Here is a 13,575-nt window from a genome sequence, read left to right as displayed (position 1 = left end):
TGGTTAATGGGAATTGAGAACATCGTATGAATGTTCAGAATTACCGCTGTGGGAATCAAGCACAAGAAAGCTGCTATTCTAGTTTATTTTGAATATTGGGTATATGTGTGGATGTACTATCAAAGAAAAAAATGAATCTAGTCTTACCAGCTCAAAAATTGTTAAACTTGATGAGTCCCAGCTGGACTGTGTATAAACATGTAGCAGGTTTTAGCTTAATGCCACTATTGCTCTAAGCGGGTTAATGCAGATGATCAACGAGCCAAGTTGTTAGGTTTTTTACTTCTTGTGTTTTGGGAATTATTTCTGGTAGAGAGATACCGATCTCTGATTTACATCCTCCGTAAACATTTGCATGTCGTGGAGCTCTACCATAGCTGTAGCGCTGAGGTTCCTGCCGCTATACGGAGCCGGAGCAAAAGGTTTGAAGTCATCTCCAGTGTGGTCCTCTTGTGGAAACCTCGGGTGCGCAAGACCAGACCCGTCCGAAATGTGAGCCTTGGTGTGCATTGCCTAAGAACAGAGCTGCTGGGAATGGTGCGGCCACTGGCGAGGCTTCACCTGGGGTGAAGTTAAATTCAGGCTGAGATTATTTTGTGACCGTGGAGAAAGCCGTACTTTTGGGTTACACCAACGAAAGGGGTGGTCAGCGTGGCTTTGTGAGACGAAGGAATGATGGAAGCGAATGCAAATGGGATTGTTGTGAGAACACTTCTGTAACATCTGAGAAGAGCTTTAAATAGGAGAAGCACTAAATGCGTGGAAGTGCGGCGTTAATACTCCAGGCGTAAATTCTCCGTGCCTTGTTACTACCCTGTTAGAGAGGAAACATGACTCGTTAGGGAGGACAGCGTGAGGGATCCCAGATAAGTCTGGCAAACGACTAGCAGAAATGCCACTTGGGATGGAGTGTGGGGCTCGGTGAGCAGGCCCTCGTGCACGTCACAGGGAGGGATGGGCAAGGTCCCTTTTGCTCCCTTTCCTTCCTAGAGCCGCAGTCAAGTTTTTGCTCCTTCCTTTCCTTCTGTCGTCTTTTTCCTCCTGCTGACACTCAGAAATCGTTACGTAGCCCAATCAGTTTGTCTTCCATTACTTATTTATTCCTCTGCTGTTTGTGCTTGATGACGCCAGTTGTTCTGTGGACCTGCTGGGTGTTGCAGGTGGAGCGGGTGTGCGAGGAGGGGAATCTTACCTGTCTGATTTCTGCCTTCAGCTGTTCTGTTTATCCGGTTATCCTGCCTATTCTTGCTCTGTACTGTTGTTTTCCGGTTTCCTCCTGGGCAACTTTCGGTAGTGGTTTCAAGCCTTTCTGCTTGTAATTCATTCAGCTGGTCTATGAGAAACCTCTGAGTTACCGACACGTAAAGCGTCCAGGGTTAAATTTCTAGCAGGATACTTCCACTTTAAATTACTGTAAGCTCAATAATATTCGTGTGGCTTCTCTAAGTATGCATCCCAGGGCCGCCTCAGCTTCCCTGTGGTTCTTTCATCAGACGCAGCATACATATTTAGGACAGATTAGACTTGTTGAACGAGATCTCTGCCACCCTATCTGCTTGCCATAAAATAACTTCAAAAGAAACCTGAACTCCTGTCTAATGCTCTCCCTGTAATAAAGTCAGTAGAGAAAACAGGATATTTCGGACCAAATTCTGCTCTCATTTGCATCGGGGTGAACATCAAATATTTCATTAGGCTTTGAGCTTTGCTCTGATGTAAATGAGAACAGGATTTGGCTCTCAGGGTTTGCATGAGCTAGAAAACCACAGCTGATCTGAATCTTGTCAAGAATTCTTTTCGAAAATGGCTTTTCACTTGAAAATGATTTTACAGGCCAGCTTTTTCTGGCTGAGGTCGGGATTTTCAAATGGACAGTTGGTTTTCTTAAGGTGTCTCTTGGAAATCGTTCTTGCTCGCTTACTTCACCTGCAATCCTTGGTTCCCGTGCACAGGGCGCTTCCCCCTGCAGCGGGCTCAGCACTGCTCGTTGCAGCCAAAGCCCCGTGCTGCCTTTTCAGCAAATAATTAGGATAAAGTTGAGCGGGTCGCTTCTGCAAATGGAAACACATGGATGTCCTGAGGCCACCAAGAGCGTGCAGCAGCCTAGGAGCTGGCGAAGGAACTGAACATAGCAGAACTCAACGGAGAAAACCCAGGACTGCTGTTACTGCCGGGAAACAGAGAGCAGGGAGGGAAGGGGCAGCGTGGGGTGGGGGCACGGAGAGGCAGGGTTTTGTGCAAGGTGAGGAAGCCAGGCTTTGCACAGTCACACTGATTTTGGGAAAGGCGAGCCCCTGCTTCAATGCAGCAGGTGACAGAGCTGTTGAATACCTTCTCCTTGTTCTGCCTGAAGGCAGGAGGCAGTTACAGTGCAGTCCTTGTCCGTATGGCACGGAACAAATTAGTTGTTTTCAGGGAGACGTCAGTGTTAGCTTCTCATCTGTCTTTGTGTTTCCCCTTTGTGTTCTCTGCCGTGTTGACAGGAGCTTGCACGCTGAGGATAAGCAGGGGATGGCGAAGGCTGATCTCGTGGTGCTTCCTGCAGCCTGCTCCGTGCTTTGGGAGCTGTTCCCTAGCGGCAGGACAGCGACCTCCAGCCTCCGAGGGCACCTCCTGCCTTTGGTCCCTCCTGCCAGGCCAGCGCAGGCGCTGGGTGAATTGTTCCCAGTTTCCAGGCCAAATGTAGCTCATCCCTTTTTATGAGGTCTCAGCTGGGGCAAACGGGAAAGAAAGTTAAAACGAGCTTTGTCTTTACGTACAGAAAGTGGCACCGGGTGTGCTCGGGGCCACTCGCGCTCTGCGTGTGCAAAGCTTCCTTTTTCTGTAGGATGCTTGGCTGAATCCTGCTGCACTTAGGGGAAATAACGGGGAGTTCCTGTGCCACACGAAACCCACGTGGATAGCCAGGGGCGTTTGCTGTCTCCTTATCTGTCTGATAGTTTCTGGCCCTTTGCCGGTTCTGTTTGCAGCCACCGCTTATTCCCAGCATCTCGCGCTGAAGGAAAATGCTGTTTGAAAGGGGGAATGGCAGCCTTGGCTGGACGAGCTATTCAGCGCTGCCCCGACCCCTGCATTTACCCACTTGCAACCGGGCTTCCTTAGCAATATTCCCAGGTCCTTTGTGCTTGTTTCCATGGATTTGTGAGAACTGGCTACACGGTTTTATCCGAGTTGCCTGGGATTTGTGTTACAGGATGAGCAAATGCACTTTAACAGAATGCCAGGGGGAGAAAATGAGAGTAAAGTTAGCCTCAAGACAACTCTGTAGGAGCTGCGGGGGTCACAGACCAGATGCTGGGAGCCTGTGCCCCCTTTACATTGAAGCAGGCGGAGTGCACCATTGGAAAACAAGATATATTTTCCTAATGCTTCTTCAGAGTAGTCGATTCATTTTAATAGTGTGATTGTATGTGTGGGTGCACAGAGAATTAAGCTGCTGTCTTTTGCTGCCAACAGTAAACCCTTTGTTTTCCTATTATTTCATGGCACACTGCTTCCTGAAGCGGGCATGCTGCTCTGGGTTCGCAGAGGCGGCGGAGCGCTGGGTTTGGGCACCTCGTTGTCCTGGTGAGTCTGCGCGTGGCCGTCAGGGGCCGTGGGAGCCAACACGGTGCACGTGTGCGGCTTCTCACGCACTCACACTCGCTTTGCACGGACGTGACTTGGAGGCTGTGCTGCTGCCGCCGCAGCAGCCACCCGCCACCCGCTCGGGGCACAAAGCGAGCGTCAGTCAAAGTGTCCCTGCGCTGTGGCATCTTCTCGACACCGGGCCGTAATCAGCGTTGTCCACTGCTGCCTTCTGCAGGGAGGACGCTTGTGTGTTGACGGGGTTCTGCAACCTGAGAAGGTCGCTTAAGTGTAATAAAAAGGCGCCAGTGAGCAGGTAGCGCTCGCATGCCTCTGTGCTGAGGGCGGGTGCGCAGGAAACGTTCTGCTGCACTTGGTGCTAGTGGGAAGCTGAATGTTGTACAGGGCTGAGACAGAGAACGGGAGAAGAACCAAGCCTGCAGCTTGCTGAGAAGCGTCTGCTCTCCCAGCTGACCTGGCTGGTATCCTGCCGAAGACCGGAACATCTTTGAACAGGGGGCAGCTCCTGTCTGTCTGCTCCCAGGTGGTGTGAGGCGAGCACGATGGGAGCCTGCTGCCGATGGGGGATCACCTCCGGGCATCCCCTCTGCTGACAAGACAGGCAGGCTCAGGGGCTGGCTGCGGGCAGCTGCAGCCCTGCGGGAGGGAGCTGCCGGCCTGGGCACCGTGCCTTTGCTGGGCTCACTGCACTTGTACGTGGCGGTGCCCAGATGGCAACCACGGCTCGGGATCCTCAGGGCCGGTCCTGAGCTGGGGTGTGGGCTGCTGCTGCTCCACCGTGCAATTTTGGAAGGTTGTGCACTCCCAGCAGAGGTCCCATAACGCTTTGCCCGGTACATATCTGTATTTATATACATACATACACATATATGTGCATATATAAAGATATACACCTTTGCCTGTTGGGCTAGGTTGAAGGACCTTGTGCTTGCAGAGCAGGCTGGTGGAGAAATCTGGTGAGATTGGCCAGAAATAGAACCAACAAAAAAGTTCTCGTTAAGCAGAACTAAATAAAAACTCGTTGAGGCTATGAATGCAAAAAGCTGTTTTCCAGCTCATCTTGGCCTTGCTTCTTTTTTATCTTTTTTTTTTTTTTTGCAGCATTTCTAATTAGCTGTTTAATTTGCATTCTTCATAAGCTTTTTATTTACCAAAAGTGTAGTAGCCAGTAAGTGAACAACTTCAGTAAGTTTACTTGTTGAAAAAAGTCCAAACCCAACAGCTCTGATGTGTTGCACAGTGAAAACAGTTACAAAGACTTTTTTTTTTTTTTGCAAATACTAATTTCTTCAGCTTTTGTGAAGATCTGAAAAAGGCCGTTTTTCACTTTTTGGATATACTTTGCAGCATTCTGAACTAACATTTTAAGGAGCAAAATCTTAGATCCTTATTCAGCTTTTTGTTAATCTCCATTTTGAACATAGGCTTTACTTAAATAACAGCTAAGTATTTCTGAGAAAAGACCAGAGGGCTCTACCACTCTCTTTTTTTTTTTTTTTTAATAAGCATAATTGTAGTTTTAAACCAAACCGAGGAGGCAGAAGAATTGACTGCGATCTGTTGCGAGACAGAAAGCCAGCCAGAAATAATCCTGGCTCTCTGCAGGAAACACTTCCCGACTTTGGCTCTAACCCAGCGAAGCAGTTAAGTTGCTTATTATATAAGCATATACCAAAATAATTGAATTCAGTAAGGTGAGTGGATGCTTGTGTGCTTCTCCATATGGGAAATAATTTTAGAGTTTTAAAATAAAAAAAGAATAGAGGTGCTTTTTCTAAGATGAACCATATTTCTCAGAAGACCACCTCATTTTGCTCTAAGACAAGAGGAAATGCCAAAAATACACTTGGAATTCAGATAATCCAGGAAACTTTTGGGAAGCTCCTCATTTTGTGGTTATCCCAGCGTCTGAACTCTCCTGTCTGCTCGGCCGAGAAGAGTCAGCATAGCTCCCTGCAGGCCCGCGGGTGAGGAAGGAGCACGGTCTGGGACGCTGGCATTTCCTCTGGTTTAACACCAGTTTAATTGACTTATTTGTTCGCTGCTCTGCTGTATCTGACAGGTGAGCAGAACTGCAGTCCCATCGCACATCGTCTACTCACGACGGCGATGCCGGGCGTATAATGGCAGGATTCATTTGGATTGCTGTGCAGCGAGCTGGAAAGCCGAGGCATGGCAAATGAACCTCTTTGTTTACCTCCCTCGGTTTTCACTCCAGCGAAGTGAGACAATATTGTTCAGCCCTAACTTTTCACAATACTGAATTCAGGGTCAGATTTCTCTATTTGAATAATGAGTGACAGCACTGAAAACAGCAGAGCCGGGTTATTCTTACAGGCCATTATAATAACTCAGTGCTAGAAGAAACAGTTTGCAACTGCTGGAAAATGTAAATACATTTGTTGTCTTTTCTACTGCAGCAGTATTTTCAGGGAGCCTTAACCCTGCTGGTAGAGAAGTAAGAGGTATTTTAACCTAGTAAGTATTAAGTAACTGTTTACTTAACCAGTAACTTATGAGAAAATTGATTTTTTGTTCTTCAGCGAACTGCAAAAATGTCAGCATGATCAGTCAAAACAAAGTGTTCCTGTTGAGCGCTGCTTGCCCGTGGTGGGATCTGCTGACCACAGTGGGCTGTTGTGGGGGAGAGAAAGCAAGCATTGTGCCGCCGGGACAAAGGAGCACAGACAGGAGGAAAGGTTTACAAAGGGTCGCATGAATTTTTGGGTTGCATATACATCAGGCTGTTTATAACACCGCACCCAGTATGGGCTGTGTTCACGTGCACAGTGCATGTATGCCCTGCAATGATGCTCCTTGCATGAGATCAGTCGCTCTTACTGCTCTCAGAGGGTTGTGGAAGGAGCAGGGAGCAGCTTAAAATAACCTTTGGGCACCACATGGTTAGATGGTCACTTGAACACTCGCACTGACAGATAATGGTGCTGCGTTGCAAAGCCTCTGCTAAGGTTTGTGTGTTTCAAATTTAGCCCTTCAGTAACAAGTGACTCGCGCTGGGGCGGCTGCAGCAGGCAGCTCCTGGGCTGCATGGGCTCCGTGTCTCAGGCGTGCGAGCATCGGTCCTCCAGATGCGGAGGAGATAGAGGTCTGGCAGCTGTGGCTCGTAGTGTGCGATTTGCACTGTTGGCCAACAAAACTGCAGCTTGAAAGCCTGAAAATACAGCGTGCGCTCCCTGCCATCTCCATACGGAGCTTGCTGCGTTGGCTGGTGGTGAGGTTTGGTCGCAAGCTCGGTTCCCCAGGTGATGCTTTGTGTCGTTAGATAATTACCCGGGGCAGGAGGATGATGTGCTTCAGTCAGCCTGGGTTTTCACTTTGTCTGACACTGCGTATGAAAACGTGGCCCTTTTTTCAAAATAGCGCTGTTGCCGTGTGCTGTCTGCCCCGGCTGCCTTTCTCCAAAGGCCACGTGAGCGGGAGCAGCGCGAGCGCTGCCGCCTTTGAACTTTGCTCCTGGGTGGTCTAGATGCGAACTGCGCGACCTGACAGCACTGCCAGGTGGATACGGATGCAATTGTCACAACATTTTTCATAACAGATCCTTTTGCTTCCTTACAGCGCTGCTTTGTACCTTTGTAATGCGTCCGCAAAGGGCTTACCTCGTTAGCACCCAGAGCCCTTCCAGAGAAAGGACCCTTCGTGGGTGGCTCTCCATAAAGCCACATTGTTCTTCCAGAACGACGTGGGCTTAACGCAACCTAAAAAGATTTTTTCACAACCTAAGTAGAGACAGAGGCTTATTATAGCTGCGGTAACCCATTTAATCTTTCTTCATACATAGAATGATGCTAATAAAAGAAAGATTGGTCTTTCTTAGTCCCAGCCGTACTTCCAATGCAAATGACAGACCTTGGAAATTTATTCAAATATAAATGGCAACATATGGTTTTATGCGGTGGGATTTGATTTCAGCATTCGCCTTGGATTTCGGCCAATCTTCAGGCTGTAGGCTTCATCTACAGTTTCGCTCTCTTTAATCTTCCAGGATAAATTATATCATTTCGTGAAAGTCAGCTCACTGTCTCTCTTGAAGCACACATGTTCCCAGCACTGACTCATCTGATGATAGTGTGAAATATCTGCAAGCAGCCGCTGAAAGCCACAGGTTGTTGGTGCTTTTCCTGTTGCTATCAGCTGCCGAATCCAGCCAGCCGGGGCTGCTGGATTCCCATGATTGGCAATTGTCTGCCGGGCTTCTGTCACGTCAAGTTGCTCCCTGACTTAATTAGTCAACGCTAAATGGCTGGTGGTTGTTTATGTCAGCTTTTCTCATCCATGTGGAACGGTTTACATTAGATTTCCCAGAAATCAGTCCTTCTGGCTTGTCTTGTTGAGTGATCCTATGTGCCATTGTCATGTTTATTTCCATAGTACATGATCTTAAGTCCTCTCCATTTTGTCCGAAGTGGCTACAGGAGAGGTGTAATTGTTTAAAGAGCTCTAACTTGAGACGAACCTATTTTTTCTTTTGTTGTATTGACTCCAACTGTTTTGTGGTAAAGGGAGAGTACGAAGAGTGTAGGAAGGACTTGCTGTTGGTTGAATTGAAATACCATGCCAGTTACTATAGCAGGAAAAAAATGGCTTGGATAATCATGCAGGGATGAGCACAGCTAAGCAGCCTGTGGCGCAAATCAAGGAGAGGCTTCTTCGGGTTTGGTTTGAGAGGGAATTGGATCAGGCCCAGTGTATGCCTCTGAAATCAAACTGCATCGGCGGGCAGCTGCTGCCTTTGATCTTTACAGTGCAAGTGGGTCCCTGAAGCCCTGCCAGATCCTGGGTTTGGCTCTTCCTGGGGGAAATGAGTCTCTTTGCAGCGACTCATCCCTTCTCCTCCTGAAGGGCGTGCTGCTTCTGCCTGGGAGCATACGTGGCCCAGGGAGGCGTGCACGAAGCAGCAGCGGCCGGCCTCTTCCCGGGCAGCAGGGAGTGAGTCTGACGGCCCTCGGTAAAAGTGTGCCTGGCAGGGTGCTCACAGTGAGTCCCTGAGGAAGGTCAGGTTGCTGCATGCTCACTGAAGCTGAGCTTCTTTGCGCAGAAACCATTCCTGGTTCTGCGCGCAGAGAGTAATACAGAGATGCTCTGGTCCCTGCCGGAGAGCACTCATTTGAGCTTTTGCTTTTAAATGCACACTTGTTCAGCCAGATGCTCACGATGAGCTCTGTATCTGTCTCTGTATCTTCCCAAGGGCGCTTCTGGCCATTTTGGAGTTGAGTTTGGGCATCTGGTGACTTTGCAGAGCCTAAGTCTCCTAAGTGAGGCCAGCTCTTGTGCCACCACCCCGCAGTGTGTTGCGGGGCAGGAGCAGGAACTCACTCGTTTGCCCTCGGTTTTGGTTAGAAACATTTTGGAGCTGCCCTAACTCTGTATACAGTGTTTGGGCTTTGATCTCCTGGCGAAAGATGATTCCTGGAAGGCTTCAAGAAGATTACCCATGAAGAAAACCCTGGAGTTAGACGGAAGATTTAAAGCCTGAAGCTGAATGACCGGTGTCTCTCCAAACCCGCCTGTCCTTTTCATGTCCCAGGGCCCTGCTCTGCTAAGCAGAGACAGGTCTTGCATCCTTCTCCCACTGCACAGCTGCGGGCCAGACAGCACAGCAAGACTTGCTGCATCCAAGTGGGTCTGTCTCAGCTCCGTTTCACTGTATCTTGGGCCTTAATGTGTGTTTTACAGGCAGGGGGGAGCAGCCCACGTAAGAGTGTTGAGTGCTTTGAAACCCCTTCCATGATGCAGGCTGTACAGAGAGCCGAGTCCTTTGGGTTTATGATTGTGACAATTTGCCTGACCAACGAGCACGGTCTGTTTTTCACAAGGGTGCGGGCTTTGTTACTGAAGTATTTCTTCTGAGTCTGAGGTTTAGCTGGAAACACGCCGCATTTTAAACACCGTTTTAGCCAGTGCTGGTGTACACCTTCGGCACCCTGCCTAGCAGATGCGTGCGGTTGCTGAGCCAGCACCGAGCCCATTAGTTGCAAGCTGTGGCACTGCGGCCATGAATATCGATGGTAGTGTTAGCAAATAGTCCGTCATAACCATTGTCACTGACCTCGTACAGAGATCCAGTGACAGACATCCCATTGACGTCAGGTACGGACCACAGATACATGAATAATAACCCAGTTATGACAATTTTGCATGGGAATGACAGAAGATGTGTCATGTGCACTGCAAATAGATTTCCTTCGGTCTTAACAGACAGCAGAAAGCAGGGGAAGGAGCACCCAGCAGTCCACCACAGGCAGTGCTTTGCAAATCCAGCGATCAGCTGAGTTTAGGTCCCATTAAACTGTGCAAAACCTCCCGCCGACTTCAGCGAGGTCTGCCTTCTTGGTGGAGATAAATACTGCAAGATAGAGACAGCTAGAAAGAGAAAGCTGAGGGGGGATTAGTAATAGCAATGCATACTTTGGAAAGAATTTGCTTTGGGGGAGTAGGTGGAAACCTGGGCCAGGGATGTGGTCCTGCTGTGGAGGCACTGTAGAAATGCATCCAGAGAAGCAATCCTCGCCCCAGAGGGCTTAGTTCCCAAAGAAGCACCCAGTGCTCCCACCAACCCTAATTACCATTCATTGGCTAATTTCACGTAAATGCTGCATGATGAGCTGGCTCTTGAGGGAAGCAGCAGCTGATGTTCTCAGATCTGGAATGAGGAGCCGCGGTGGTAGCTGCCGGAGTTACCGCTCTGTGAAGTGGCTGGCTCCCTGGGGTTGTAATCGTGCTGATTCATTTGTGTCCGCCTCACAGTAGCATCCAGCACTCCCCAGATGTTTGCCTGAAGTCTGGTTAAGAAAGAAAGAAGCCTCATGGGCTCACCAAGGGTTTTGTTCTTCGAACAAAAGGAGGGCAGCGGTGGTGCCCACTCCACGTTCCCTTTCACTTTGCAGTGTGTTTAGTGTTTTGTGAGTTTGTTGGGAATCACTCAGATCATTTGTCTGCCGAGAAAACGAGGACTCAGCCAGAGAAGCTATGGGGGAGTAATAAGATTTAAGCAATATACTGAGACCTACTTTATCTTTGATCTTATTTCTCCCTCAAGTTGGATGTGTTTCCTGCCAGCACCCCTGTATTACAGCTCTGTAATTCTGAGCAGCTGATCGTTGTGCTGATGCATTTCGCTCCTCATTTAGCCTGTGATAATTTTCCTTTTTTCCTCTCTGTAATTTGGTCTTCTTCCTAATTACATTATGTTACAGTGGAAAACCAATTCTGAGCTGTAAGAGAGGCCAAGTCTGCTGTGGCATAGCCTAGCGTAACTCTGTTGTAACACTTGTACACGCGGTGGGTATCCCTAAATTTTTAGGGGGAAAAGAGCTATGAAGAGTTACAATTGGAGAACAGGTGTTGCTGTGAATCCTCAGCTGGATTTGTCATGAAGAAGAATATTTGTAACAAGAGAGGGAACGTGGACAGAGAGATTCTGAGCAAGCATAGAAGCTGCTTTTTAAATGTTTTTAATACTCTCTCTTGCCAATTGCAGTTTAACATACACGTGGTGATTCTTTTATAGGTGTGTGGAGAGAAACAGCGCTTTGAGAAGCTGATGGAGCACTTCCGAAATGAAGACAACAATATAGACTTCATGGTGAGCACTCTTTATTGTCAGCAGACTTGGGTTTCTCTACTTACTGTGTCTGTTCCTGCTGTCACACGCAGCGTTGTGATGTGTATGATCCTTGGCCTAAAATTACCGCAGCGCAATTTTTTAATATTCTAAACTGCATAGTATAACTCTCGTATTTTTTTAGTTTCAGTTGACTTGCCATCAAGAAATGTCTTCTACCACAGCAATGGCAGTAGGAAAGTAGCCTTTGGTTGCGTGTGCTATTTGTATGTGGCAGGATAGCTGCATCTGCAATATCAAGATGCATATTCTGTACATGGGCCAACATCCTCAAAATCACAGACAGGGAAGTGTGGGAGAGACTCACTGCAGCTGCTGTCTGTCCTTATCTGTAGATAAAAATAGCAGTAGTTTTCACCACTTTGGTTCCTCAATGTGCATGTGTATGATTATTCACCAAATCCACTTCCCCTGGAGCACAGCAGAAAACAGCAAGAGAGGAAGATCTTACTGGCACCCACAGATGCCAACGCCAACTTGCACGTTGGAAGCACGTGAAAGACAGAGGGACGTGACAAGGATGAGCTGGCTGGTTACGTACTTGATACAAAAAATACTTCTGTATCTATTTCTTTAAAGCCTGTGGCAAGTGGGTGGTCATTTTGGTTGGAAGGTCTATTTTTAATTACGAAACAAATGCAGTTCAGATATGGTTGGTGCAGTCTCCCTTGCACTACTCATGCCCAGTGCCTCGAATATGACACGATCCTGTTTGTAGGTGAGGGGAGAGCAGGAGTTTCCCACCTGGTCATATTGGCCATTTGTAGGGTCGCTGTGAAGCATGTGTGACACTTTATACCATTGTAGTGCAGAGCTTCATGTTAAAGACCTCTTTCTGCCAGGAATTAGGCATTAAACCAGCTGGTGGGGTGCTTTCTACTGGCTTTGAAGACCCCAGTGTCAGTGACTTGCAGCCACAGTGGCCAGGGCCAGGTTTGCACCCACGAGGTGATGGCAGAATCAAAAGGAAGCAGCGTGAGCAAGATAGGAAGACCTTTTTCTCATAGTTTAAAAAAAAAAAAAAAGTGTTATAGTGATCCCTGCAATTTTACTAAAGTTAGCAAGCTGCTCTCAGTAACTCTGTGACATGTTACAGTTGGACTTGTTCCTTATTGCAGTCCCAGTAAGGACTTGTTGCTAGTCACAGTATACATTAAGTACTCTCAGATGTGCGTACAGTTCAGCCTGTAATTTAACAGGAAGATTTGTCAGTCCTGAGCACCCAACTCTTGGTTGTTTCTGCTGTGCTCCCAGGGAAGGGTGATTGTATTTGGGGAGCAGGAGAGCAGCGCAGCGTAGTGCAGTCTGCAAGCAAGACAGTGGCACCAGCCTGCGGCCTGCCACCTTCTTGTGAGCTACAGGATTTGTCCCCTTTATTGGAAACAATCATCCCTCACCTTAATTTAAGATAAGAAATGGTGTATTGTTAGGTTGGAACAGGGAATGTACCTGCCAGCATGTCTGTATGAGCCTGGTGAGCTGTGAATATTCAGCATCCAACTGGGCAGCCTGTTTCATCTGTAAGAACATTCCCCGGTCCTCTCAGGTTGAATGTAGTGGTGAAATTTGCTTGAAAAAGGATAAATAGAGTTTTTTCAGAACTTGCCCAACTACTAATAAAGTCTGCGCCTTTGGGTTGCTTCCATTGACTGAGGGCTTGAATATATGACAAGCCTAGAGCTAGAGGAGAGAGCTCATGACGAACGACTTGGCAGATCTGCTCGTTCTTGTCACCATCTGGCCCTAACGCGCTCCACATGCTGCTGCGAGCAATAGCTGGGAAATGCGCCTGGGGGCGAGGAGGGGGCGCGGGGCTGCAAGAGAGGTACGAGAGGTGCGGAGCCGAGGAACCAAGGTGCGGAGCTGAGACGTGGAGCTGTGCAGAGAGCTCCTGCCCACTGCCTCTGCGGTGCTGTGCTGCGGGGACCTGCAGGCTGCACCGTTTGCCAAGGGTGCGTTACGAAGGCAGAAGTCGTTCATTTCTGCAGGATGGGATGAAATGGCTCCAGGACGTAACGTTAAAGCTCGAGTAATTCAAGTAGTCGTAAGGAGTGAAGATAAACAGAGAGCTATTCCTGCAGGACCTGGCTTTCGGGCTGCCCTAGAGGGAGAAGACAAGAGTTGTCTGGGAGGCTGGAGCTCAAAGGGGCTGCAGTTAATTGCGTGGATCTAATGGGAGGAAAGAACAACAAAAAGGCAAAAGTATTTTAGAGAAGGTTCCTGTTGTTGACATTGACTTACTTCATTTTAAAAGCAACTTTCTTAGATTAATTTTCTTTGACTTGATAAATTCCTTAGTTGTGTATGTAAGGATCTGAGAAAGGAAATGAGAATTTGGCCCT

At 48.2% G+C, this 13,575-nt stretch overlaps 1 protein-coding gene across 8 annotated transcripts in view; it reads left to right on the top strand.

Annotated features, from left to right (window-relative positions):
- FMNL2 (formin like 2) overlaps nt 1-13,575 on the top strand; it is a 125,735-nt gene that overhangs the window by 88,737 nt on the left and 23,423 nt on the right. For all 8 annotated transcript variants that reach the window (XM_083841100.1, XM_083841095.1, XM_083841096.1 and 5 more), the window contains exon 10: nt 11,120-11,194. In XM_083841100.1, coding sequence (XP_083697226.1) covers nt 11,120-11,194 — 75 coding nt within the window. The remainder of the gene's footprint in view (nt 1-11,119; nt 11,195-13,575) is intronic.

Source organism: Anser anser (assembly GCF_964211835.1).
Source record: "Anser anser genome assembly, chromosome: 6".
NCBI lineage: Eukaryota > Metazoa > Chordata > Aves > Anseriformes > Anatidae > Anser > Anser anser.
Note: the sequence above shows the minus strand (reverse complement) of the source record. Positions and strands in the feature narration are given on the sequence as shown.